General features: G+C 41.3%; 1 protein-coding gene across 2 annotated transcripts in view; it reads left to right on the top strand.

Moving 5' to 3' along the window:
* The window catches only part of LOC142687356 (uncharacterized), a 31,859-nt gene extending 9,063 nt beyond the window's left edge, over positions 1–22,796 (top strand). The window contains exons 1-7 of one of the 2 annotated variants that reach the window (XM_075847561.1): positions 9,484–9,598; positions 19,209–19,374; positions 19,720–19,889; positions 20,213–20,390; positions 21,137–21,171; positions 21,455–21,534; positions 22,345–22,796. In XM_075847561.1, coding sequence (XP_075703676.1) covers positions 9,525–9,598; positions 19,209–19,374; positions 19,720–19,889; positions 20,213–20,390; positions 21,137–21,171; positions 21,455–21,534; positions 22,345–22,742 — 1,101 coding nt within the window. In that variant the 5' untranslated portion in view covers positions 9,484–9,524 and the 3' untranslated portion in view covers positions 22,743–22,796. Of the gene's footprint in view, positions 1–9,483; positions 9,599–19,208; positions 19,375–19,719; positions 19,890–20,212; positions 20,391–21,136; positions 21,172–21,454; positions 21,535–22,344 lie in introns of those variants that run through there. The other variant, XM_075847560.1, reaches the window with a different exon arrangement.
* The last annotated feature ends 3,020 nt before the right edge of the window (positions 22,797–25,816 follow it).

Raw genomic sequence — 25,816 nt, forward strand, 5'->3', positions numbered from 1 at the left:
AGGACCGCTGTGCCGCTTAGTTTCTGATCTGCTCTTCTTGAAAAGCCGAGCAAGTGGTGTACCACTCCGAGGAATGACGATCAGAAACGAAGCGGCTTAGCATTCAATCGAGTGCTTTTGCCGCTTCACTTTAGCGATCGGTGGGGGTCTCAGTGCTCAGACCCCCCACCGATTAAAAAGTCTGACATATCACTATGACATGTCAAAAGTTTTATATTAAGAATATATTCTGTGAGAAAAGAGAGAAATAGTAAAAATAAGGGCCAGCACCTATTAGACCCTCGCCCGCCCACCACCCTGTCCCTGATAACGGTATGCGCCGTTTGTATATTGCCAATGCTGCCTGTGGCAGCATATGGCAAATAGTAACAGCCAGGGATCAATCTGAGTGGTCCCTGCAGTGATCTATGTAAGTCTGTTTAGAAAATACAACAAGGACATTGGCTGTCTTCCTCTCCCCTCACTGTAGTTGATCTGTGAGTGAAGAGAGAGACACTATAACCAAATCCTGAGCTGTACAAATGAAGTAAAGTGAAAAAAAACACAAACTTTTCATGTCTGTGCCCCCTGATCACCCCATTTGTGCCCCCTCATCCCCTGTGTGAGCACAAGTGATCAGCCAGTTTTACATATATTTTTTGGCGCTGGATTTAGGAATCTATTTATCTACCTAGTGATAAACTTTTTTTTTTTTTCTTAGTTTGAAAAAAAATACCAAAAAACAAAGAAAATGTTTTTTAGACATAAAACGTAAAAAAACGTAGTAGCCTAATGGTTACAGTTCTACCTAAATAATGGCTCAGAGAAGGTTTACTGTGGAGCAAGCGTACACCTTGATATGCTCCGGCAGTTCAGGCAGCCACACCGACTGCTTCAGAGGTGGAACTTTTTTCAGACAGTGACGGCTCAAGTTATACTTCTACCTCTGGACCCCAGGCCCTATGGTGGTGGAATCAATTGTTGCTGTCAAATCCCCGGTGCAGGGTCAAGTGGTGCAGGGCCTCCCATGTTCTGGGATCCTGCAATTTAATTTACCTCCAGGTCCCGCAACTGTCAGCAATCCCAGGAATAAATGTGGATGTTGCTAATTATACCCCTTTGAACTTCTTCCACATATTTGTCAGTGACCAAGTCCTGGAGTTAATTGTCCAATAGACATATATCTATGCAAGACAGTTTATTGCACAGAAACCCACATCCATCTACTCATCATGGACCCCTACTAGTGTCCCTGAGCTTAATTTTTTTTTAGGCCTAATCTAAATATGGGGTTGGTCAAAAAAACAACTATCCGCTCCTACTGGGCATCAAGAGCTGTCCACACTACCCCTGTATTTGCAGCAGTTATGTCCCGATACCGATATGAATCTATAATGCGCTTCATGCATTTTACAGATACCTCCCAAGTCCCCCAAAGAAATTAACCAAGCTACGGTGGCCTTAATAAATTGAGGCCTTTAATTTCCCTCCTACAAGAATCTTTCGTCAAATTCTACACCCCAGATCAAAATTTATCGGTGGATGAATCCCTGATTAGCTACAAAGACCGTCTTTCATTCCGGCAGTTCATCCCCTCCAAAAGTGCAAAATATGGCGTTAAACTATATAAAGTGTGCTAGAGCACAACAGGTTACACCTGTGGTTTCTTGATCTATGAAGGCAAAGACCGCCAAATTAATCCCCCAGGCTGCCCAGAGACAATTGGCACATCCGGCAAAATTGTGTGGGACCTAATGGTGCCATTCCTGCACCAAGGGTACCATGTCTACACTGATAATTTTATAGTAGTGTCCCCCTTTTTAAATCCCTCCATGCTGCAAATACAGGGGCCTGCTAAACAGTCCATAAAAACAGAGTGGGATTCCCAAAGCAATTGGTGTCCAGACGTGTGGAAAGGGGGGCGTCATTCACACTGGTAAGCGAGCAGTTACTTGTAGTAAAGTGGAATGAGAAGAAGGACATCTATATGTTGTCCACTATGCATCCAGGCACCACGGTGGCTGTTAGAGAGAGGGGGCCATCGTGGAAAAGCGTAGGCCTGTCTGTGTGACAGAGTACAATATATTCATGGGGGTGTAGATCTGTCGGACCAGATGCTTCAACTGTATTTAGTGAAGCGGAAGACCAGGGCCTGGTACAAAAAGGTAGCAATCTACCTAATTCAGATCACTACCTATAATGGGTTTGTACTTTATAAAAAACACAAGGAACGCTCACCTTCCTCCAGTTCCAGGAGGAGGTTATTGAGCGTCTCCTATTTTACTCCAATGACCCTGCATAACCCTACAAGTCTGACGATGTGCAAAGTCTTGCAGAGCGCCATTTTCTTCACCCCGTCCCTTCCACCGAGACGCAAAGATATCCCCAAAAAAAGGTGCCGGATTTCCAGTAAGCATGGAAGGAGGAGGGATAGTCGCTTCTACTGCCCGATGTGCCCATTTCAACTCAATTTTAATTTATATTTTCATTTTAGTTTGTGAGCTTTCCAAGTGGGGAGGAATTATTTTGGGAGAGGTAGTAGAGTTTATTTATTCAGAAAATATTTTAACCCTTTCATATTTTAGATCATTTTGTTTCTTTTGAACAAAGCTGTTATTTTTATTAATATTTCTAATTGGTGATACGGGCATGATCTTTTTTTTTTATTTGGAGGATCACTAATAATCAAGCTGTTCCTAATCGATACACTATGGGCTTTACTACATTTGGGTTTTCGCAGGACCTCCTGCACACGACAATGCTTCTGGAAATACTGACATCATTTTGGGGATCCTTTAGGGTATATTCACACGCTTAAAAAAAACGTCTGAAAATACGGAGCTGTTTTCAAGCCAAAACAGCTCCTGATTTTCAGCTGTTTTTTAAGCAACTTGCGTTTTTTGCGGCGTTTTTTACGGCCGTTCTTGGAGCTGTTTTTCTATTGAGTCAATGAAAAACGGCTCCAAAAACGGCTCAAGAAGTGACATGCACTTCTTTTTACGTTGCTTTATTTTACGTGGCCGTTTTTAAAAACGCCCTGTGGGAACGGAACGCCGTTTTTCCCATTGAAATTAATGGGCAGATGTTAGGAGGCGTTCAGCCCCCCGCATGTTTAGACGTTTTTCGGGGCGTTTACGGCTCGAAGAACGGCTGAAAATCGCCTGTGTGAACATACCCTTACTGTTCCTATAGATGGTTTTGGACACTGCCCCTTTATATATACTTTAACCGTTGGTTGTTTTGTGCACATAACAGTTCCTACCTTGCTGGGCAGAATCAGTTGGCACGTTCGTCATATAGGGATTGATGGAGCTAAAGAGACGTTGTACAACCAGTCACTGAAAAAAAAAAACCTTGTCATGACAGCCGTGCAGGTGTTCAGTGAACAGACTCGAGTTTGCAACATAGTTGGATGCATTTTCCTCCATTATTTTTTTTTAAATATTGCCCGTCACTCCAGTATAGTTTATTTTTTCCTCTCTGACTGATTTTATATTAGGACAGAATTCTGTCCACAATGACATCAGATGAGGGACAACTGCTTCTTTAGCAAGCCATAGTCATAAGTACAGGCAAATACGTCTATAGCGACATGCATCCGTTATAAATACACAGCTTCACTTCTCTTTTGCATGCTCACTACACCACTAGATGAATACCTTTAGGGGGTCTAGTTTTTAAAATGGGGTCATTTCTGGGTGTTTTTTTTTTTTGCTCAGGCAGCTCATTGCTTCTAAATGCTTGATATGGGGCCTATAATTTATTCAATTGTGCCCTGAAAGCCTCCATGTGCTCCCTTCCTTTTGGGCCCTGCCATGCGTCCAGGCAGCGTTTTAGGGCCACAATGAGGGTACTTTTGAAAACAGGAGAAACAGCTTGATGGATTTTGGGGTGTGTTTCTTCATTCTCATGTTCGCTTTACAAAGAAATCTGTCTTTACAATGACACATTTGTGTAAAAAGTGGAATTTTATTTTTTTCCACGTGCTTTACATTAAATTTAGCAAAAAACTGTGGGGTCAAAATGTTTGTGGCATCAAAGGGGGTCTAGTTTTCTAAATGGGGTAATTTATGGGGAGTTTCTATCGGTCTAGCAGCTCAAAGCCTCTCCAAATATGCGGTGGGGTCTAAAACATTTTCAAGCAAAATATGTATCCTGAAAGCCTCCAGGTGCTCCCTTCCTTTTGGGCCCTGCCGTGTGTTCAGGCCGCGTATTAGGGCCACAATGGTGGTATTTATGAAGACAGGAGAAACAGGGTGATAGATTTTTGGGTGTGTTTCTTTATTCTCATGTTCGCTTTACAAAGAAATCTGTCTTTACAATAACACGTTTGTGGAAAAAGTGGAATTTAATTTTTTTTCACCTGCTTTGCATGAGTTCTTACAAAAAAACTGTGGGGTCAAAATACTCACTACACTTCTAGATAAATACCTTAATAGGTATAGTTTTCAAAATGGGGTCATTTGTGGGGGTTTCCATCATTCTGACCCCTATGAGGCCCTGAAAACCTGGTGCAGGAAAACAAAATGTACTTCAAAATGTATGAAATGATTATTAAATTTGTAAGTCTTCTAAATTGTTCAAAATGTATTTTATTTTTTCAAAATTGCTGCTGGAATAGAGTAAAGAGATGGAAATATATATTTAATAAAAAAAATGTACAGTATGTATGTACACATATGTGACATATTGCCAGTTCCAAATAGGGAAAAATGTTAATGTTAATTTTTACAAAATGTCATAAATTTAGATATTTTTTCATTAATTTACACAAATCGTATCAGTCTACTTTTACCAATAAAATAAAGTACAACGTGGGACAAAAAAACGATGTCAGAATTCCTTGGATATGCAAAACTATTGCAGAATTATTCTCTGATAAAGTCACACATACCAGATTTGACAAATCTGGCTTGGTCATTAAGGTCCAAACAAGCTTGGTCATTAAGGGGTTAAAGAGAGGTGATACCTTTTTTTTTATTCTTTTTTTTTGTTTCTCTAATAAAACAGTGTGTTTGGTGCAACTTTCTAAATACTTTTTATTAAAAATTATTTTTACTTTTTGAGATACAGCTGCTTTATATCCTGAATAAATAGCGTCTGTATCTAGTGCTAAAACCTGTATCCGTCAGGTTAGTGGCACTGACGGGTACTGTGTCAGCGGGTTGGGGGGGGGGGTCGAATTGCGTGCGAGGGGAGAGAAGGGGGCCCAAGTTGTGTCAACAGCCCAAGGCACAGGGTACACTTAATCCGCCACTGCTGAGTGACCACACCCAGCACTCTGGGTCAAGTCATATAACATTGTAACAATATGCAGCCCATTATTGCCCCAGATATACTACAGTAGTTTGGGAAATTTTACTGGGAAAGTGTTGCCCTGGTATAACACGGGTGCCCTCGCTTCCAGCAGATGTGCTATGTCCCTTCCCTTCCTAGTTCCTAAATACTAGGGCCCTGAAACTGAAGGAATGTTCCCCTCTGGTCTTCAGATCGGGATGTTTTTTCATCGCCGCATTACTAGTGCCATAACTTTTTTATTTTTCGGTTGATGGAGCAGTGCGCGGGCTTGTTTTTTGTGAGACAAGCTGTAGATTTTATTGGTACCATTATGGGACATATACGACTATTTGATCACTTTTTATTTCATTTTTAGAAGAGGAAATTACCAAAACAAGCAATTCTGGAATAGTTTTTTATTGTGATTATTTTTGGCATTCACTGTGCGCCATAAATTACATGTTAATTTTATTCTGCGGGTTGATACAAATACGGCAATACCAAATTTAGTTTTTTTCATGTATTGCAGCTTTTACACAAATCACTTTTTAAAAAGAAAAAAAAATTCCTGTGTCTCCCTATTCTAAGACGCATAACTTTTATTTTTTACGTCGACAAAGCTATGTCAGGGATTTTTTGCAGGAAGGGCTGTCGTTTTTATTGGTACTATTTTGGGGTAAATTTGACTTTTTCATTACTTTTTATTCAATTTTTTTATCGATTTATTTCTAGAGTAGGAAATTATACAGCTTTCTGATATATATGTATTTTAAATTTGGATCATATGCCTTTTTATACCAGTGTAGTTGTAGTGGTACTGCTCACAGATTAGTCCACAGAAATGAATTTATAGGATAACTGAATAGACTAAGGATGGCGGCAGTCATGTGACCCCTGGCATTCAGGTAATACTGTCCGGGTATATAACAGGTGAATAATAGGTTATTGAAGAGCAGAAGTTATAAAGTATTTCTACCTACAGCAACATCTCATCTTGCCTGTCAGTGTCTGTGAGGAGCAGCTCTTCTCCCTGTCTCCTCTGTGTGTTGTTAATAAAGTTAAAGGGGTTTTACCAGCCAATAAAAATTGATGGCCTATCCTCAGCATAGGCCATCAATTGCTGATGGGTCGGGGGCTGACTCCTGGGACCCCCGCCGATCAGCTATTTTGAAGAGGCTGCAGCGCTCGTAAGCCCCTTCATTTCTTCTTGCTCACTGTGAATGTTCGACACATTTAGTGGCGATTCACAGGTATTGCAGCCTTCTTCTCCCATTGAATTCAGATGCTCATCTCATGAACAGTGCGGCCCTGCTGTCTCCTTCTGTGTATTACATGAGAGGTGTGCAGTATGGGTAATATAAAAGTCCATGCGGAACAGTCCAAGAGGACAAAACACAGTAGTAGAGTATATTACAGTAATCAGTAAGTGCTGCACAATGTTATTTATTACATATAATTGGGGGTACACTTTATATTATGAAATTATTAGAATCTAGGCTATAGATGGAATCTATGAGGTGTTTTCCCAAAAATGGATTGGACTGAAATAAAAACATCAAGTGACAGAACCAAATACTAAACAAACTGAAAAAATCACATAACATATAACAGAATACCTTCCGCAGGGGCGTAGCTAGGGGGGGGCAGGCGGGGAATGTGCCCCGGGCGCAGTTCAGAGGGGGGCGCCAGCGCCACCTCCTCCTGCACTATAATTGTACGTGTGTCGCAAGGACACAGGTACAATTAGAAGCAATGAATGACCGGGCACGTTCCGTGCCCGGCCTTTCCGCGCCTTTCCACGAATGAAGCAACTGGTACCTTTTGTACCAGTAAAGCTTCCGTCGATGAAAGGCGCTGACTGACTGACAGGGAAAGTCATCCTGCCCAGCCAATCAGCGCCTTTCTTAGATGCTGTGTTCAACTCCCTGAAGACCTGCGCAGAAGAGAGCAGGTCTCCATGGCTGCCGGACGGCGTGGGAGCGGGAATAAGGTGAGTTTGAATTTTTTTATTTTTTTAAATTGTAATAAAAGTGTGTGGCTGTATCTGCGAGGGGAGGGGGAACTTTGTCTACACGGGGGGGGGGGGACTTTGTCTACACGGGGGGCCTTTATCTACGGGGGGGGGGCTTTATCTACAGGGGAACTATATCTACAGGGGAACTATATCTACAGGGCTGGGCTATATACAGAGGAACTATATCTACAGGGGGGCTATATACTGGAGTGGGCTGTCTATAGAGCACCATATACAGGGGTGGGCTATAGCTACACCTGTAGATATAGCCCACCCCTGTATATGGTGCTCCATAGATAGCCCACCCCTGTTTATAGCCCCCCTGTAGTTATAGTCACCCTGTATATAGCCCAGCCCTGTAGATATAGCCCCCCCTGTAGATATATTCCCCCTGTATATAGCCCACCCCTGTATATAGCCCCCTGTAGATATAGCCCCTCTGTAGATATAGCCCCCCTGTGTATAGCCCACCCCTGTTGATATAGCCCCCCTGTGTATATCCCAGCCCTGTGTATATCCCAGCCCTGTGTATAGCCCAGCCCTGTGTATAGCCCAGCCTTGTAGATATGGTCCCCCTGTAGATATGGTCCCCCTGTAGATATAGCCCACCCCTGTATATAGTCCCCCTGTAGATATAGCCCACCCCTGTATATAGTCCCCCTGTGGATATAGCCCACCCCTGTATATAGTATCCCACAAATAGCTCCCCCTATAGTGCTCCACAGAAAGCCCACCCCTGTATATAGCCCCCTTGTACATATAGTCCACCCCTGTATATAGTGCTCCACAGATAGCCCACCCTTGTATATAGCATATACAGGGGTGGGCTATCTGTGGAACACTATATACAGGGGTGGACTATCTAGTGGAGCACTATATACAGGGGTGGACTATATGTACAAGGGTGGGCTATATACAGGGGTGGGCTATCTGTGAAACACTATATACAGGGGTGGACTATATGTGGAGCACTATATACAGGGGTGGGCTATATCTACAGGGGGGCTACATACATGGTTGGGCTATCTGTAGAGCTCTATATACAGGGGTGGGCTATATCTACAGGGGGCTATATACAGGGGTGGGCTATCTGTAGAGCACTATAGGGGGAGTTATTTGTGGGACACTATATACAGGGGTGGTCTATATGGGGGCACTATCTACAGGGGCCCTATGGCAGGCACTATCTACAGGGGGCACAGTGTGTGTGTGGGACACGGTGTATGGTGCTATTATAATTAGAGGTGCAGTGTATGGCGCTATTATATGTAGGGGCGTAGTGTGTGGTATAATGATAACGTTATATTTATTTATAGGTGCAGAAATGTAGGTAAAGTGAGAAGCTGAAGACATCTGAGCGGCAAACTGCAGAAATGGGCTGTGACCGGGAGAAGTCATCATAGAGGTCTGGACCGGATGGAGAGGAAGAACTAGAATCTGAGACGTCACCGGTGAGTCACTTAATGTAAATGTTTGTTCTGCCTCTAATCAGTATTGTAGTCACTGTATGATCTGCAGAGAGATGATGGGTGGTATGATTATGATAGGATTTATTTTTTGTGAAACAGCATCTCCCAGCATATCCTTATCATTGTTTGGGCCATGCTGGGAGCTGTAGTTGTACGCCGTACACACCTATACACCAGGGGTTGCACTAAATTGAGCTGTATTTGTGCTGGTGTTGTATATATGTAGTGAGCTTGCTTCTGGGGCTGTATATATGTACTGAGCTTGGTTCTGGTGTTGTGTATAGAACCATATTGCTTGTGAAATGTACAAATGTTTATATGCTCGCGTTACATAAAAAGAAATGACACGTCGATTGGTAGAGAAAACAAACACGGCGAGGGGGAAGGAGATGTCGGGAAAGAGGTTGCGGGGGGCGCCAAACGGAATCTTTGCCCCGGGTGCTGGTGAACCTAGCTACGCCTCTGGCTTCCGGAAAGATCCATGATTACTGACACTGAAGAACTATCTACACAGCTCTGTATATAATATTCACTGATATGTTCTTCATCAATGTACCTGCTGCTCACATACCAATGCTCATTGTGACATCACTACTACATACCAGTGCTCATTGTGACATCACTTCTACATACCAATGCTCATTGTGACATCACTACTACATACCAATGCTCATTGTGACATCACTACTACTATAAGGGCAGCTCTCCCAGGGCGGGGCCTTTAGAATCTTGCTGATTGGTTCTTGTGCGCTGCACGTCTCGTTAATTAGCAAAGTGATTACAAAATGTTGAGGAAAGTGAAGAAAGGTTTGAAACTCGATAAGAGTTCCAGTCTGACCCGGGCCGAAAAAAATATCTGGTAAGTGAAGGAGGAGAATCTCAAGTGTTTCTAAAATGTTTAGATTTCCACAATATTATTAAACACGAGATGATGTTTTGTAGAAACATTTTGTCTCTACGAAGCTTGTCCCTGTTCACACTGGGAATAAATAAATCCTGTATTTTATAGTGTGAACAAAGGTTTATTTCTTCAGGTTCTGTAAGAGAAGTAGATATCCCAGATCTGCTGTTCCATCAGGAATCATAACAAGGGATTGTGTGTTTTACCCCCAGAGCTGCTGGATCCCAGCTACAGACAATCTGCCCTGGGATGTTCAGATACTGATTTCTCCTGCATTACAATGACTATTGAGCAGTAATCATATTTGTACAGTATATGTATGTGGAGAATATATATAGACACAGACCTTGCACTTGACATGCATTTAACTTGTGCACAACTTTTCTTTATGTCCATGTCTTTCTGATTAATATTCATGTACATGTAACTCAGTGTAACTCTATGGACTGTAACTGTCACTCGCAGTTTACATTGGAGCCATCACTCCACAAATAATAAATGTATCTCCAGTCTTATAGAGGGAGTTATGAGTATGGGGCCCCCCTCTATTACCTCATATGGCCCAATAGGTCAGTATTAACCCCTTCCCTCTTTGGCCGCTTTTGACCTTCCTGACAGAGCCTCATTTTTCAAATCTGACATGTTTCACTTAATGTGGTAATAACTCCGGAATGCTTTTACCTATCCAAGTGATTCTGAGATTGTTTTCTCGTGACACATTGGACTTTATGTTACTGGCAAAATTTGCCCGATACATTCAGTATTTAATTGTGAAAAACACCAAAATTTAGCGAAAAATTGCAAAAATTAGCATTTTTCTCAATTTAAATGTATCTGCTTGTAAGACAGGCAGTTATACCACACAAAAATGCTGCTAACTAACATCCCCCATATGTCTACTTTAGATTGGCATCGTTTTTTGAACATCATTTTATTTTTCTAGGACGTTACAAGGCTTAGAACTTTAGCAGCAATTTCTCACATTTTCAAGAAAATTTCAAAATGATATTTTTACAGGGGCCAGTTCAGTTGTGAAGTGGATTTGAGGTCCTTAGATATTAGAAACCCCCAATAAGTCACCCCATTTTAAAAACTGCACCCCTCAAAGTATTCAAAACAGCATTTAGAAAGTTTCTTAACCCTTTAGACATTGCACAGGAATCAAGGCAAAGTAGAGGTGAAATTTACAAAGTTCATTATTTTTTTCCAGAAATTCATTTTGAATCCATTTTTTTTGTACCACAGAATGTTTTACCCAAGAAATGCAACTCAATATGTATTGCCCAGTTTCTGCAGTTTTAGGAAATATCCCACATGTGGCTCTAGTGTGCTACTGGACTGAAGCACCGGCCTCAGAAGCAAAGGAGCACCTGGTGGATTTTGGGTCTCCTTTTTATTAGAATATATTTTAGGCACCATGTCAGCTTTGAACAGGTCTAGTGGAACTAAAACAGTGGAAACCCCCCAAAAGTGACCCCATTTGGGAAACTACACCCCTCGAGGAATTTATCTAGGGATGTAGCAAGCATTTTGACCAGCCAGTTTTTTTGCAAAAATTTTTGGAACTAGGCCATGAAAATGAATATCTACATTTTTTCAAATAAAATGTAGGTTTAGCTAATTTTTTTTCATTTCCAAAAGAACTAAAGTAGAAAAAGCACCACAATATTTGTAGAGCAATTTCTCCCGAGTAAAACAATACCCCACATGTGGTCACAAACATCTGTTTGGACACACGGTAGGGCTCAGAATGGAACTAGCACCATTTGGATTTTGAATAGTGTCTGGGCGCCATGTCACATTTGCTCAGCCCCTGTAGTACTAGTACAGTGGAAACACCCCAAAATTGACTCCATTTGGGAAACTGCACCCCCTGAGGAATCATATAGGGGTATAGTGAAAATTTTGATCCCAAAGGTTTTTTGCTGAATTAATTAGAATTAAGCTATGAAAATGAAAAATAATTTTTTTTTCCAACAAGATGTAGTTTTAGATCAACATTTTTCATTTTTACAAGGAATAGAGAAGAAAAAGCACCCCAACATTTGTAAAGTAATTTCTCCCGAGTACGGTAACACCCCATATGTGGTTATAATCGGCTGTTTACGTATATGGTAGCATTCAGAAGAAAAGGAGCGGTACTTATCTTTTGGAGCGTAGAATTTGCTGGAATGGTTTGCGGACGCCATGTTGCATTTGCAAAACCCCTGATGTACAAAACAAAAGTGACCCCGTTTTAGAAACTACACCCCTAAAGGCATTTATCAAGGGGTGTAGTGAGAATTTAGACTCCACAGGTGTTTTTCAGAAATGAATACGCAGTGGATTGTGCAAAGTGAAAATTGCAATTTTTCCACTGATCTGCCTATTCATCGCACAATATGTTGTGCCCCTGGAGAATCTAACCCCATAAATTGTTAAGCGGGTTCTCCCGGGTATGGTAATGCCTTACTTGTGGCCATAAATTGCTGTTTGGGGACGCTGTAGGGCTAAGAAGGAATAGACCGCCATTTTGAGCATGGATTTTGCTTGGTAGTTTTGTTTGAGTTTTGCTGGTATTTCTGTTTATAATGTGGGGGCATGTGTAATCTGTGCGGAGAACATCAGGATATATGTAATCTGTGCGGAGAACATCAGGATATATGTAATCTGTGCGGAGAACATCAGGGCATAATAAGAGGGTATAATAATGCGGTAAATAATACAATTATCCATAGATGTGTGTTACGCTGTGAAGCGATCCGTTATGCACAGGCCGGTGTAACACTGATAAACGGTTTTCTTTCTTATCCCCCTTTTGTAACGCTCTGCACCTTTTGGGGACTTTTTCTCCTTCGTTGTTTGGGAAATATTGCTGGGAAAGTTTTCTGCTGGTATAATACGGGCGCCCTCGCTTCCAGCGGATGTGCTATGTCTCTTCCCTTTCCTAGTTCCTAAATACTAGGGCCCTGAAACTGAAGGAATGTTCCCCTCCGGCCTGCACATTCAGATGTTTTTTCATCACCGCATTACTAGTGCCGTAACTTTTTTGTTTTTCAGTTGATTGAGCGGTGTGCAGGCTTGTTTTTTGCGAGACGGGCTGTAGATTTTATTGGTACCATTTTGGAACACATACGACTTTTTGATCACTTTTTATTTCATTTTTTGGTAAAGGAAATTACCAAAAACAAACAATTCTGGAATCGTTTTTTATTGTTTTTTTTATCGGCATCCACAGTGCGCCATAAATTACATGTTAGCTTTATTCTGCGGGTCGATACGATTACAGCGATACCAAATTTATATAGTTTTTTTTATGTATTGCAGCTTTTGCACAATAAAATCACTTTTTTTATAAAATCATTTGTTTTCTGTGTCGCCATATTCTAAAACCCATAACTTTTTTATTTTTGCGTGCACAAAGCGGTGTCAGGGTTTATTTTTTGCGGGACGGATTGTCGTTTTTATTAGTACTATTTTGGAGTAAATGTGACTTTTTGATCACTTTTTATAGCATTTTTTGGAAGGAAATGTGACCTAAAAACAAAGATTCTGGCGTTGTTTTTCATGTTTTTTTTTACGGCGTTCACTGTGCGGGATAAATTACATAATAGTTTTGTAGTTTGGGTCGTTACGGACGCGGCGATACCAATTATGTATAGTTTGTTTTTTTTTTTATGGGTTTTCCCATAATAAAATACTTACTATGGGAAAAAAGTCAGTTTAGCTTTATTTTTATTTGAAATGTGTGTGTTTTTATTGTTTTACCACATTTTTATTATCTTTTTTTTACTTTTCTGACTTGTCCCACTAGGGGACATGAGGGCCTGATGCCCCGATCGCTACTCTAATACACTGCACTACATACGAAGTGCAGTGTATTAGCGCTGTCAGTTATTCACTGACAGCAAGCCTATGAGGACACGCCGCAGGCGGGTCCTCATCGGCTCCCGTACAAGGCAAACTCGGACGCCATTTTCTGGCGTCCGATTGCCACAGCAACCCAGCGATTGCATCACTGGGTTGCCGGTAGGGTGAAAACCTATCAGATGCTGCGCTCTATTGAGCGCAGCATCTGAGGGGTTAATCTGCCGGATCGGAGAGTAGCTCCGGTGCTGGCAGTTACAGGAGGGTGCCAGCTGTATAATACAGCCGTCACCCAGCGGTGATGGTGCCGGCTCTGCTTCTGAGCCCGCACCATCACTGCGCCGTACATCTACGGCGCTTTGCGGGAAGCACCTCCCGACAGCGCCGTACATGTACGGCGCATGTCGGGAAGGGGTTAATGGTGGACAAGCTTGTAAGGGCTGTTTGCATGGAGTAATAACCCCCACTACCCTAATACTGCTATTTAGATATGATTTATGGAGGAATGTGTTGTATTATATATATATATATATATATATATATCTCTATCAGTATATTTATGTACTGAATGGCCACTTTCTTAGAGACACCTGCACTTTCACGGTTAGAGCTTCCCTTTAAGAAAATTAGACATTAGTCATTAGACCCTGCGGTGCAGCATTAGATCAAGTATTTGTATGATGAGAAAAACCACTGTGCTCACTATTTAGCAATGTTGATTTCTACTTTATTCAGCATAAGCAGTAGTGGGATGTGGAGTGTTAACCTACGGCAGTTTCACGTGTACCCTTATACTTTGTAAAGGCCTCGGCGTTATATAGAAACAAGGCAACTTTAAATCGTACATTACAGTGATACATAAGACACAACAAATGTTTGGACAGAGTCTACGCAGTTACATCTGTATAAGATGAATAGAATAACATACTTTAACTTAAAAAATGCACTTAGATCTTTGCGATCAATAAGACCTAATGGAACGAGGGCTTCCGCCTGTAAGATCAATTTCTGCCTCTTTTTTGAAGCAAAAGGTTATGTCTATTCCCCCCCTGTGAAAGCGTGTTTAATGCACAAAATGCCCGCAATCCACATTCCCCTGGGATTACCTCCATGATATGTAAGCATGCGTTCACTAAAAGGAGGAGATCCCTACCTTGTACCCAATAGATCGTACATGCTGCCTGAATCTCTTGAATATCGGGTGGATGGTCCTCCTGATGTAATAGAGATTACAGGGACACATGACAATACACACAACAAATTCGGTTCTACAGGTAATGAATGATGTTATCCACTTTAGTCGTCAAGCCTCCTAATTTCAATCCTTGCACGATTGAGTTGGCTGCAGAATCTGCAGTGTCCAGATCTATAATCTCCTCTCGGAGCCAACTCAATCGTGGAAAGAACCTGAAATAAGGAGGGAAACTACAGTCACACAGTTTAACCGCTTCCCGACCGCCCACTGTATATTCACGTCGGCACTTGCTGGGCTCTGTGCAGTGCCGACGTGAATTCACGGTGGGTGTTAAAAGCGCGATCCGGGTGTCTCAGAGTAGCGCTGACACCCGGATCGCGCTGTTATCACCTGCCTCTGGTCCCGGAGATATGATCGGGACCTGATTAGTTCAGGTCCCGGTCATGTGATCGCAGGGAAAGTGTGTTGTAGCAACGAACTGGAAAGTTTGTTGCTATAACAAAGTGGAAAGTTTGTTGCTACAACAAACTTTCCCGGGGACCGATTGCGGGTGCTGCAGTCGGTTATAAGGCAGAACCGGGGGCCATATAACAGCGCCCGGGTCTGCCATGCACAGCAGCCTATGAGAACCATCCGGATGCTGGCTCTCATAAGCTTCCTGTCAGTGTGACTCTCAGCGTCACACTGACAGTTTATAATACGTTACACTACCTAGGTAGTGTAATGTATTATAGCAGCGATCAGTGCTGCCAGGCTTCAAGTAAAAAGTAAAAAATAAAGTAATAAAAAAGTTTTATAAAAGTGTAAAAACAAGTTATAAAAGTTACAAAAAAAAAGAATGCTTTTTTCCCTATAATAAGTCTTTTATTATAGGAAAAAAATGAAAATGTTAAAAAAAAGTACACATATTTGGTATCACCGCGTTCGTAACGACCCAAACTATAAAACTATAATATTATTTTTCCCGCACGGTGAACACCGCAAAAAAAATAAATTAAAAAACAATGTCAAGAATCACTTTTTTTTGGTCATCAACCCTCCCAAAATATAGAATAAAAAGTGATCAAAAAGTCGCATGTACCCCAAAATAATACCTATAAAAACTACAACCTGTCCCGCAAAAAACAAGCCCTTACACCGCTTTTTTGACGGAAAAATATAAAATTATGACTCTCAGAATACACAAAAAATAAATAATTTCATCAAAGTGATTTTATTGCGCAATCGCCACAAAACATAAAAAACCTATATACATATGGTATCGCCGTAATCGTACCGACCCGCAGAATAAAGTAAAATGTCATTTATACCGCACGGTGAACACTGTAAAAAAAATATACGAAAAACATTGTCAGAATTAATGTTTCTTTGTCACTTTGCTTCCAAAAAAATCTAACAAAATGTGATTTAAAAAAATCACATGTACCCTAAAATGGTACCAATGAAAAGTACAGATTGTCCCGCAACAAATAAGCCCTCACACGGCTCCGTTGGAGAAAAAATAAAAAAGTTCTGGCTCTCAGAATATGGCGATGCAAAATGTGCAGAGTGTTCCAAAAGCGGATAAGATTGGGCACCATTTATCAGTGCGACACCGGCCACATATCTGCGAATTATTATTTATGTACCCCATTATTATACCCTCTTATTATGCCCTGATGTACTCCGCACAGATTACATATACCCCCACATCATAAACTGAAATACCAGCAAAACCCCAAACAGAACAGTTACCAAGCAAAATCTGCGCTCCAAAAGCCAAATGGTGTTCCCTCCCCCCACAGCGTGCCCAAACACCAGCTTACGTCCACATATATGACATTTTATATCTGGGAGAACCCGCTCAACATTGTATGAGGTATTTGTCTTCAGTGGCACAAACTGGGCACAATATATTGTACATTAAAATGGCATATCAGTGGAAAATTTTAATTTTCACTTTGCACCATCCGCTGCGCATTAACGCCTTGGCGCACCACGACTTAATAGCATGTCGTGGTGCGAGGGGTTATTTATGGAGCGGGCTCATGCGCTGTGCACGCTCCATATTCTGCAGGTGTCAGCTGTGTATTACAGCTGACACCCGGGACTAACGGACAGGAACAGCGATCGCGCTGTTACAGGAGCCTGTATAATGACATTATACTGCAATACATTAGTATTGCAGTGTATTGTACCAGCGACCTAATGATCGCTCGTTCCAGTCCCCTAAAGGGACTTTTGGGAGGTTTCCACTGTTTTGGTACCTCAGGGGCTTTGCATATGCGACATGACACCCGAAAACCATTCCAGCTAAATTTGAGCTCCAAAAGCCAAATATTGTTCCTTCCCTCCTGAGTCCTGCCGTGGGTCCAAACAGCAGTTTATTACCACATATGGCATATTGCTGTAATCAGGACAAAATGCTTTACAAATTTTGGGGTAATTTTTCTCCTTTATTCATTGTGAAAATTAAAAATTTCTATGTTTTTTCAGAAAAAAGTAGATTTTCATTTTCACGGCCTAATTCCACTAAATTCAGCAAAAAAACTGTGGGGTCAAAATGCTAACTTTACACCTAGAACAATTCCTTGAGGGGTGTAGTCTTCAAAATGGGGTCAGTTTTGGGGGGATTCCACTGTTTTGCTTACTCCAGGGCGTTGCAAACGCGATATGGAACTGAAAACCAATCCAGCAAAATCTGCGCTTCAAAATCCAAATGGCGCTCCTTCCCTTCTGAGCTCTGCCGTGGGTCCAAACAGCAGTTTAGTACCACATATGGGGTATTGGCGTGAAGTAGCTTTACAAGTTCTGGGGGCTTTTTAATCTTTATTCCTTGCAAATATTATTTTTTTTAATATTTTTTCAGAAAAAAAAGTAGATTTTCACTTTCACAGACAAACTTCAATAAATATAGCAAAATACCTGTGGGGTCAAGATGCTAACTATACCCCTAGATAAATTCCTTGAGGTGTGTAGTTTCCAAAACCGTCTCACTTTTGGGGGATTTCCACTGTTTTGGCACCACAAGACCTCTTCAAACCTGACATGGTGCCTAAAATATATTCTAAAAAAAGGAGGCCCCAAAATCCACTAGGTGCACCTTTGCTTCTGAGGCCGGTATTTCAGTCCATTATCACACTAGAGCCACATGTGGGATATTTCTAAAATCTGCAGAATCTGGGCAATAAATATTGAGTTGCATTTCTCGGGTAAAACCTTCTGTGTTACAGAAAAAAATGTATTACAAATGAATTTGTAAATTTGTAAATTTCACCTCTACTTTGCTTTAATTCCTGTGAAGTGCCTAATGGGTTAAGAAACTTTCTGAATGCTATTTTGAATACTTTGAGGGGTGCAGTTTTTAATATGGGGTGATTTATGGGGTCTATCTAGTACATAAGGCCCTCAAAGCCACTTCAGAACTGAACTGGTCCCTGTAAAAATAGCCTTTTGAAATTTTCTTGAAAACGTGAGAAATTGCTGCTAAAGTTCTAAACGTTGTAACGTCCTAGAAAAATAAAATAATGTTCAAAAAACAATGCAAATATAAAGTAGACATATGGAATATATAAAATAGTAACTATTTTGTGTGGTATTACTATCTGTTTTACAAGCAGATACATTTAAAATGAGAAAAATCATAATTAACTCTTTCAGCACCCTGGACAGTGACTATCTCCTGACGTCGCGTACCGGAATTTTTTTTGCCGGGTTCGGCCAAAACGAGTTCGGCCGAACCCGGTGAAGTTCGGTTCGATTGTCCGGGTTCGCTCATCTCAAAGACACTCCATTTGGATGTTTGGAAACAGAAAAGCACGTGGTGCTTTTCTGTTTACATTCATCCTTTTGACAGCTGGTGCGCTGTTTCAGTCGGTTCGCACGGAAGTGCTTCCATGCGACCAGCGTGGTTTTCACGCACCCATTGACTTCAATGGGTGCGTGATGCGCGAAATACGCGGAGATATTGAGCATGTCGCGCTTTTTGCGCAGCTGACAAACGCTGCGCAAAAAGCACGGACTGTCTGTACTGCCCCATAGACTTGTATTGGTCTGTGCGTGGCGCGTGAAAACCACGCGGCCCGCACGGACCCAATACACGCTCGTGTGAATCCCCCCTTATTACCACATAAAGAGACACATGTCAGATTTGAGAAAATGGGGCTGGTCATGAAGGTCAAAATGAGCTCGGTCTTGAAAGGGTTAAGTTGTTATGATGGTCCTCAATGGTTGCTTCTAGCAAAAACAGAGACGACATTATACTTTATAGTTCTGTCTGCCAAGTTCCTGGATCCTATAAGACATCCATACAGAATATGTGCACACTGATTCCAACTAATGTACTTACCATTTGTTTTCATCCTGATGGAATAAATGGGATCTGTCAGAGGAGACATTGTTTATTTATTGTATTGTTTCCATGTATAGTAGATGCAGTATACAGAATACATTCAGCTTTCTCTTTAAAGTCACTGCTAATGCTGCATGTACAATAATGATCCAGTCATTCAATGTTCTCATTTTCCTAATTATTTATTCAACTTTTAGGGCCGCCGATGACGAATCGGAAGAACGCCTCCAAAGGGAAGGCAGACAGTTCAGTGACCATCTTATAAACCCAGTGATCACCGATGTCCCTGACTTTAAGGAGAGATTATCTGGAGAACTGGTCTTCCTGAAAACATCCCAGATCGTCCATGGAATCTTCTCTGAGGTAATTTCAGTTCTATGTATCTGACCAGCAGGTTGTATATGAAGAGATGATTGTATATGGACGAGTGTTATTTTCATAGATGCTTTATGAATGTTATCAGTGAATATATTCAGAGTAATATTGGTCATACATCTTCCATATGTTCTGTCTGATCTCCTGGTTGGGCTGAGAATGAAGCTCTGCTGTGAGAGAAGTTGTAGATCTGTCCAGTACATTGTACAGCACTGTCCTCTGTATACAGCAGTGGTGACTAGTAGCTGTATACAGAGGTTAGGATAGGGAAGGCTATATATGAAACAAGTGTATACTCCCAGTGTGTAATTCTGTCTCCATTTACTTACGCAGCTGATTAAAAAAGAGAAGATCGGACGAAAGAGGGAGAAAATTATCGAGTTTAGGAGAGCGCCTCTAATAACAGTGCTGGCTGTAATATCAAGGCAGCAGGATTCATTTCTGGCGGAGGAACTCCTATGGATAGATTACAACCCTCTAATGGATGAATTCATGCCTAGAAGGTAAGGGATCATGGGAATTATATATCCTTCCATATGTCCACTAAACTGATTACATTACCATAGAAAACCTCACTAATTTTGCAGTAATGCATCATATGGTATATTGCCACAAGTCTTATCTACTATAAATCTCAATATACTTTGTGTTATAACAGCCCCCTCCCCCATAATGAGCTGTGTAATATGTGGTGCTGTCTAAATAAAGGCTGATAATAATAATATGAACTATAATGTAGTAAGAATTATAACTTATAATATAGAGAAATTGTTCCAACAATGATTCTCCGCTAAATCTTATTCTCTGTCTTCTTCATTTCTTGCAGGATGTGGCCGGTGTCCAAAATCAAGATGGCCACAAAACAGCTTCACCAATTATATCAAATTGTGTCTGTGGAAACTGAAGGAGAACATTTATTTCATGTTCATTCCCCAAAAGAAGAACGTGACAAAACCTTCCTTCAGTGGGAATATATAATCCATCACATCAACCAGCAGGAACCTGTGAGTCACGATTTTATCCACTGAATTACTGGGGTTTTGTAGGTTTAGTGATGGAAAAGGAGAAATTGATGGCACAGAACAAAGAGACTTGTATTAGGACGTTCTGGTGAAGTCTAATGGAGATTGAAGGCCTTCTCCTGTATCTTTGACATAATGTTTCCTGCAGCTCAGCCGCTCATGCTTTATTAGGGTATGTTCACACGTACACGTCCGTAACGGCTGAAATCACAGAGCTGTTTTCAGGAGAAAACAGCTCCGCAATTTCAGACGTAATGGCAAGTGCAGGCGCTTTTCGCGGACGTAATTGGAGCTGTTTTTCCATTGTGTCAATGGAAAATGTCTCCAATTACATCTCAAGAAGTGACAGGCACTTCTTTGACGCGGGCGTCTTTTTTACACGCCGTCTTTTGACAGCGGCGCGAGTAAATAAAATGACCGTCGGCACAGAACATCGTAAAACCCATTCAAATGAATGGGCAGATGTGTGCCGATGCTTTGGAACCGTATTTTCGGACGTAATTCGGGGCTAAAACGCCCGATTAACGTCCGTAAATAGGGTGTGTGAACCCAGCCTTAATAATAATAGTAATAGTAATAACCTTCATTTCTACAGCAGGTATAATATATTCCACGGGACAAATGAGCGGCCCCTGCCCGTTAGCGCTTACAATCTAGAGATGCCGGATTGTGGGGTTCCTTGTATGTCACAAATAGGAACTAACGTCTTTATTCATTGTCTTTCACAGTTTCATCTTGATGACATATTATCTGCAGATACAAGGTATGTTATTTATTTCACTCTCATCATTTTATTTTATGTCTTTTTTATGTTTTGTGCTGGGACATGTAGACCCCACAGGTTATATTAATAAATGAGGCCCTAGAGGCTGAGTCAGGACAAGGTACCATTTTTTTAATTAAAACATAGTATAAATTTAAACCCCAAGTATGAGAAATAGGGTAACATAAAATTCAGTAAAAGAAAGGACTGTGTCTCCAGAAGTTGTTCTATAACATACAATAATTCACATATCTTTTCATTTTTCCTTTTTTGCACTTCACAGGTCAATGGATTGGAAATTCAATGAAAAGATCCGTAATATCGATCCTGAATGCTGGATACAAGAGGAGAATATAAAGAGAAGTAAGTCGTCTTTTATAGTGTGTATGGTGTCTGTACATCAAGCTCTTATAGAAAGTGTGACTGCAGTTATTCCGTCTTCTCCTGGATAAGACGCTGCTTCCTATGTGAATGTCATGTGAACAGAAGGTGCTACAAGAGGAAGTAATATGCAGGAGTTTAGTATCGGAACCTGATTACTTTACACAACCCGGGTAATAGAGGGTGTTACTGATTAAGGGGTCCCCCTCTATTATGTCCATATGCCCTAATAAATCTTAAATGTGCATCGCTGAATACGCCGTTCTCTTCAGAAGAATACACAGGGGGTCTAAATCTAATTTAGAGGAAAAATACAATGCTGCCGCTCATGGAAACCAATCATATCTCTGCTTTCATATTTTAACCTTCAATAGTACAATGGAAACTTAAATTTGATTGGTCGCCATAAACAAAGTCAGCTGTTCCTACCTACAATTGTTTATATACATTATTCCTGTATCCTTCTGGGCGGCCCACAATATTTACTAGAATATTACTGGAGCTCGTCCTCACTCAGCGATAGTGATGTACACCGCACCCCACCATACACGTAACCTGTGTGTACAAAAATTCCAGGATTTAGGCATGATGAGGTTAAAAATGCAATAGGCACTCAAAACCACAGCATTCACAAACAGTTGTGTAAATGGGTATCATAACTATCCATTCACTGCACAAAAAATTAACCAACACTGCAAAGTGTGAACGAGGCATAGTTTATATATTGTAGGTATATAAAGGTATTGCAGGTACTTTGTGTTGCGGCTTTATAATTGTGTTATTTTGTTTTAGGGGGCTGGCTAAGAATGAGTGATGATGTCAGATATTGGTGGAAAGTTGCTAAATCTAAAATCTCTGGAAAGAAAGTCACTCAAGAAAAAAGTAGAGAGAGCAAAGAAAGACCAGAAAACATTAAAGAACCCTCCTCTTCTTCATCATCTCAACCAGAGAGCTCAGACCCAGAGCCCACCGTGCAGGATGACCTTACAGAGCTAGTCCTGAAAGAGGTAGAAGATCCTAAGGAAAACATCAACTTATTAAGATCTGAGGAGCAGGACCTGAGAGAGAGGATCATAGAAGTGCAGAATGGACAGATTGTGAGACCACGCTCAAATCTCGGGTTAACATATGACAATGATTATACAACAACTTGGAGACTATCTGGCTGGTGGGAAATGATCAGCCTATAATTCTGCTTTATCAGAGGGTTACAAAATCAGCCCCTTCCATCCGCTTTCAGGAATCTGTTGGGAGAATTTTCCATTCTTATCAATAAAAATTCAATGATTCATCTGAATAAGTGCTTCTTTTATTCTTGCGGCAAGGAGACAAATGGCAGATCAGCAGTTGTCTGAGCTTCATCACATAAGCACACGTTTATATAGGCTTTAACCACAACCAGGTGACATTTTGCACATGACAGTGAGTATCTTACACAAAATACTAGTCTAATGCAGTTTTGCTTCATATAGCATATTTTGACACTAACAACTGAAACTGGGATAAAGTTGAACTTCCTTAAAGTCCATCTGTCTCTATTGAGAAATCCAACTGCCCCAAACTTGAAAGCAAAGCATATTTAACACTTTATCAGAAAAATCATTTCCTGAGAAGTTCTGCATAGCTCAGTGTATATTTCATTTCATTGCATCAAATAAGCATACATTTTAAATAAAACTTTCCTAACAGAATCTCAAAAAACCTAATGTTTACAATTCAAAAGTGCAAAGCAGGAAAAACAATCAAAAGTTTTTTGCAAATATCAGAACTTCCCGCACCGACCCGCACCATGTGTGCAAAAAGTAACATCTTTAAAAAAGGGTTTAATGAAAGAGAAATAGCAGTACAAACAGCTATTATTTCTATATTCTCTCTATCAATAAAACATAACCTCGTCTCAAAGAAGTGTTTTGTGTGCTTTTCTAACAAAGGATTTGACCAATCCATCTCAAACAAGTAGTTAACTTTGGAATATTCAATGGGTTATCGAGAGACGGATAGTTGTACAAGATGTTAGGGCTTGCAGGGAGATTTGATCCACTTATTGTGGAATTGTCCAAAGTTAAGAAGATACTGGAACAGGGTTATAGAAGTTTTGAATAGAATTTATAACGTTGAGATAGATTGCAGTCCAATTACATGTATACTTTGATGTAGTCTTGGGACAACTCTAAATAATTCCCCAAAAAGATCTCTAGGGTGTAGTTTATATATTGCTAGAAAAATGATACTGAAACAATGGATCTCTAATGAGCCCCAGAATGGAAGGTAGCGGTCCTGAGATACATCCATCTTAAAGGTATTACATGTAAAAACATGAAGGCAACTAGAAAATGTTCTCAGCAATGGGGAAGATGGTGTAATGAGGTATCCCCAGATGTTAAAAAAAACTGTTTGGTTGAAAGCAGGAAAATAAAATAATAATAAAAAAATATATATATTTATTTATTTTTTTGCTCTCTTTTTATCGTGGGGGGGGGGGGGGGGAATGCGATTTTTTTCAGTGCGAAGCAATTTTATAGATGAAAATTATTGAAAGAATTTTGTATTTGAAAGAAGAAAATGTAAAAATGTAAAAAAAAATAACTTTTGGAATAAACAAAGTCTGTGTAGTTAAAATTTGCAATAGCACCCTAAACGCAGGAAAATAAAAAATAAAGCAGGTCCACATGTCGGTATAGGCAGTCAATACAAATATATGATTTGCGCAGCTCATGCTTATTTGAGATTTCAGACAAGGATTGAGAATGTTAGAAGACTTGCTGCTTTAGTCTATTTTAAGGGTATGACCAGACGTGGCGTCTTTCTACAGACACTGTCCGCATCAATGCCGCACATAATCTGCGTTGCAGATTTTGTTGCGGCTTTGCCTAAAATGTGCATAAGGGCTTGTTTACACGAACGTATATTACGTCCGTGCAACGCGCGTGATTTTCACGCGTGTTGTACAGACCTATGTTAGTCTATGGGGCAGTGCAGACAGTCCGTGAGTTTTGCGCAGCGTGAGTCCGCTGCAAAAAACGTACGACTTGTCCTATATTTGTGCGTTGTTCGCGCATCACGCACCCATTGATGTAAATGGGTGCGTGAAAACCACGCATGTCACACAGAAGCACTTCCGTGGGACAAGCGTGATTTGCGTAACAGCGGTAAAAAGTATGAATGAAAACAGAAAAGCACCACGTGCTTTTCTGTTTACAAACATCCAAACGGAGTGTCATAATGATGGCGGCTGCGCGAAAAGCACGCAGCGGCACATCAGATGGTTATGACACACGGAGCTGTTAAGTGCCGTTTGCGCACGCAAAATGCCACGTTATTTGCGTGCGCAAAACGCACATGCTCGTGTAAACCAGGCCTTAAATTGATGCGGATTAGCCGTTGCGTATTCAGGTGAAGAGTACTTCCCTTCTCTCTATGTAAAGGATCGGCTAGACATAGCTTCTGTGTCGACGCCCGTTTTTACTCACTCTGCACCTGCTCCTAAGTCTGGTCGAGTGACCCCTTCTTCCACCAATCAGCCTGGGAGGCTGAGGAGTGGGAGAGCCTATCACAGCCTGGCCAGACGGAGCTAGCTCCCGCCCTCTGTCCATTTATACCATCACTTCCTGCTCCTCCTTTGCCTGTGATTCTTTTCAGTCTGTTTCCTGGCCTTGCTGCTGCTGCTTACTACTTGTCTTCTGCTTCATATTGACCCTGGCTTGACTGACTATTCTCCTGCTCTGCGTTTTGTATCTCGTCCTCTCCTGGTTTGACTCGGCTCGTTCACTATTCTCCTGCTCTGCGTTTTGTACCTTGTCCACTGCTGGTTTAACTCGGCTCGTTCACTATTCTTGTTGCTCACGGGGTTGCTGTGGGCAACAGCCCCATTTCGCTTAGCTTCTGTGTACCCTTGTCTGTTTGTCTGTCGTGCACTTAGTGAGCGTGGGGACCGTCGCCCAGTTGTGCGCCGTCGCTTAGGACGGGCCGTTGCAAGTAGGCGGGGACTGAGTGGCTGGTAGATTAGGGCTCACCTGTCTGTCTCCTTACCCCGCCATTACATAATAACAGGCCCATAAACCTTTTCTACCCTGGTCCCTGTCACTACTATGGACCCCCTTGAGACCCTGGCTCAGCAAATGCAGGGCCTCTCCCTACAGGTCCAAGCCCTGGCTCAGAGCGGCAACCAGCAAGATGCTACCCTGGTAGTGCCCCCCACCTCACCTCTTGAACCCCACCTCAAGTTGCCTGACCGGTTCTCAGGGGACCGGAAGACTTTTTTCTC

Source organism: Rhinoderma darwinii (assembly GCF_050947455.1).
Source record: "Rhinoderma darwinii isolate aRhiDar2 chromosome 5 unlocalized genomic scaffold, aRhiDar2.hap1 SUPER_5_unloc_22, whole genome shotgun sequence".
NCBI lineage: Eukaryota > Metazoa > Chordata > Amphibia > Anura > Rhinodermatidae > Rhinoderma > Rhinoderma darwinii.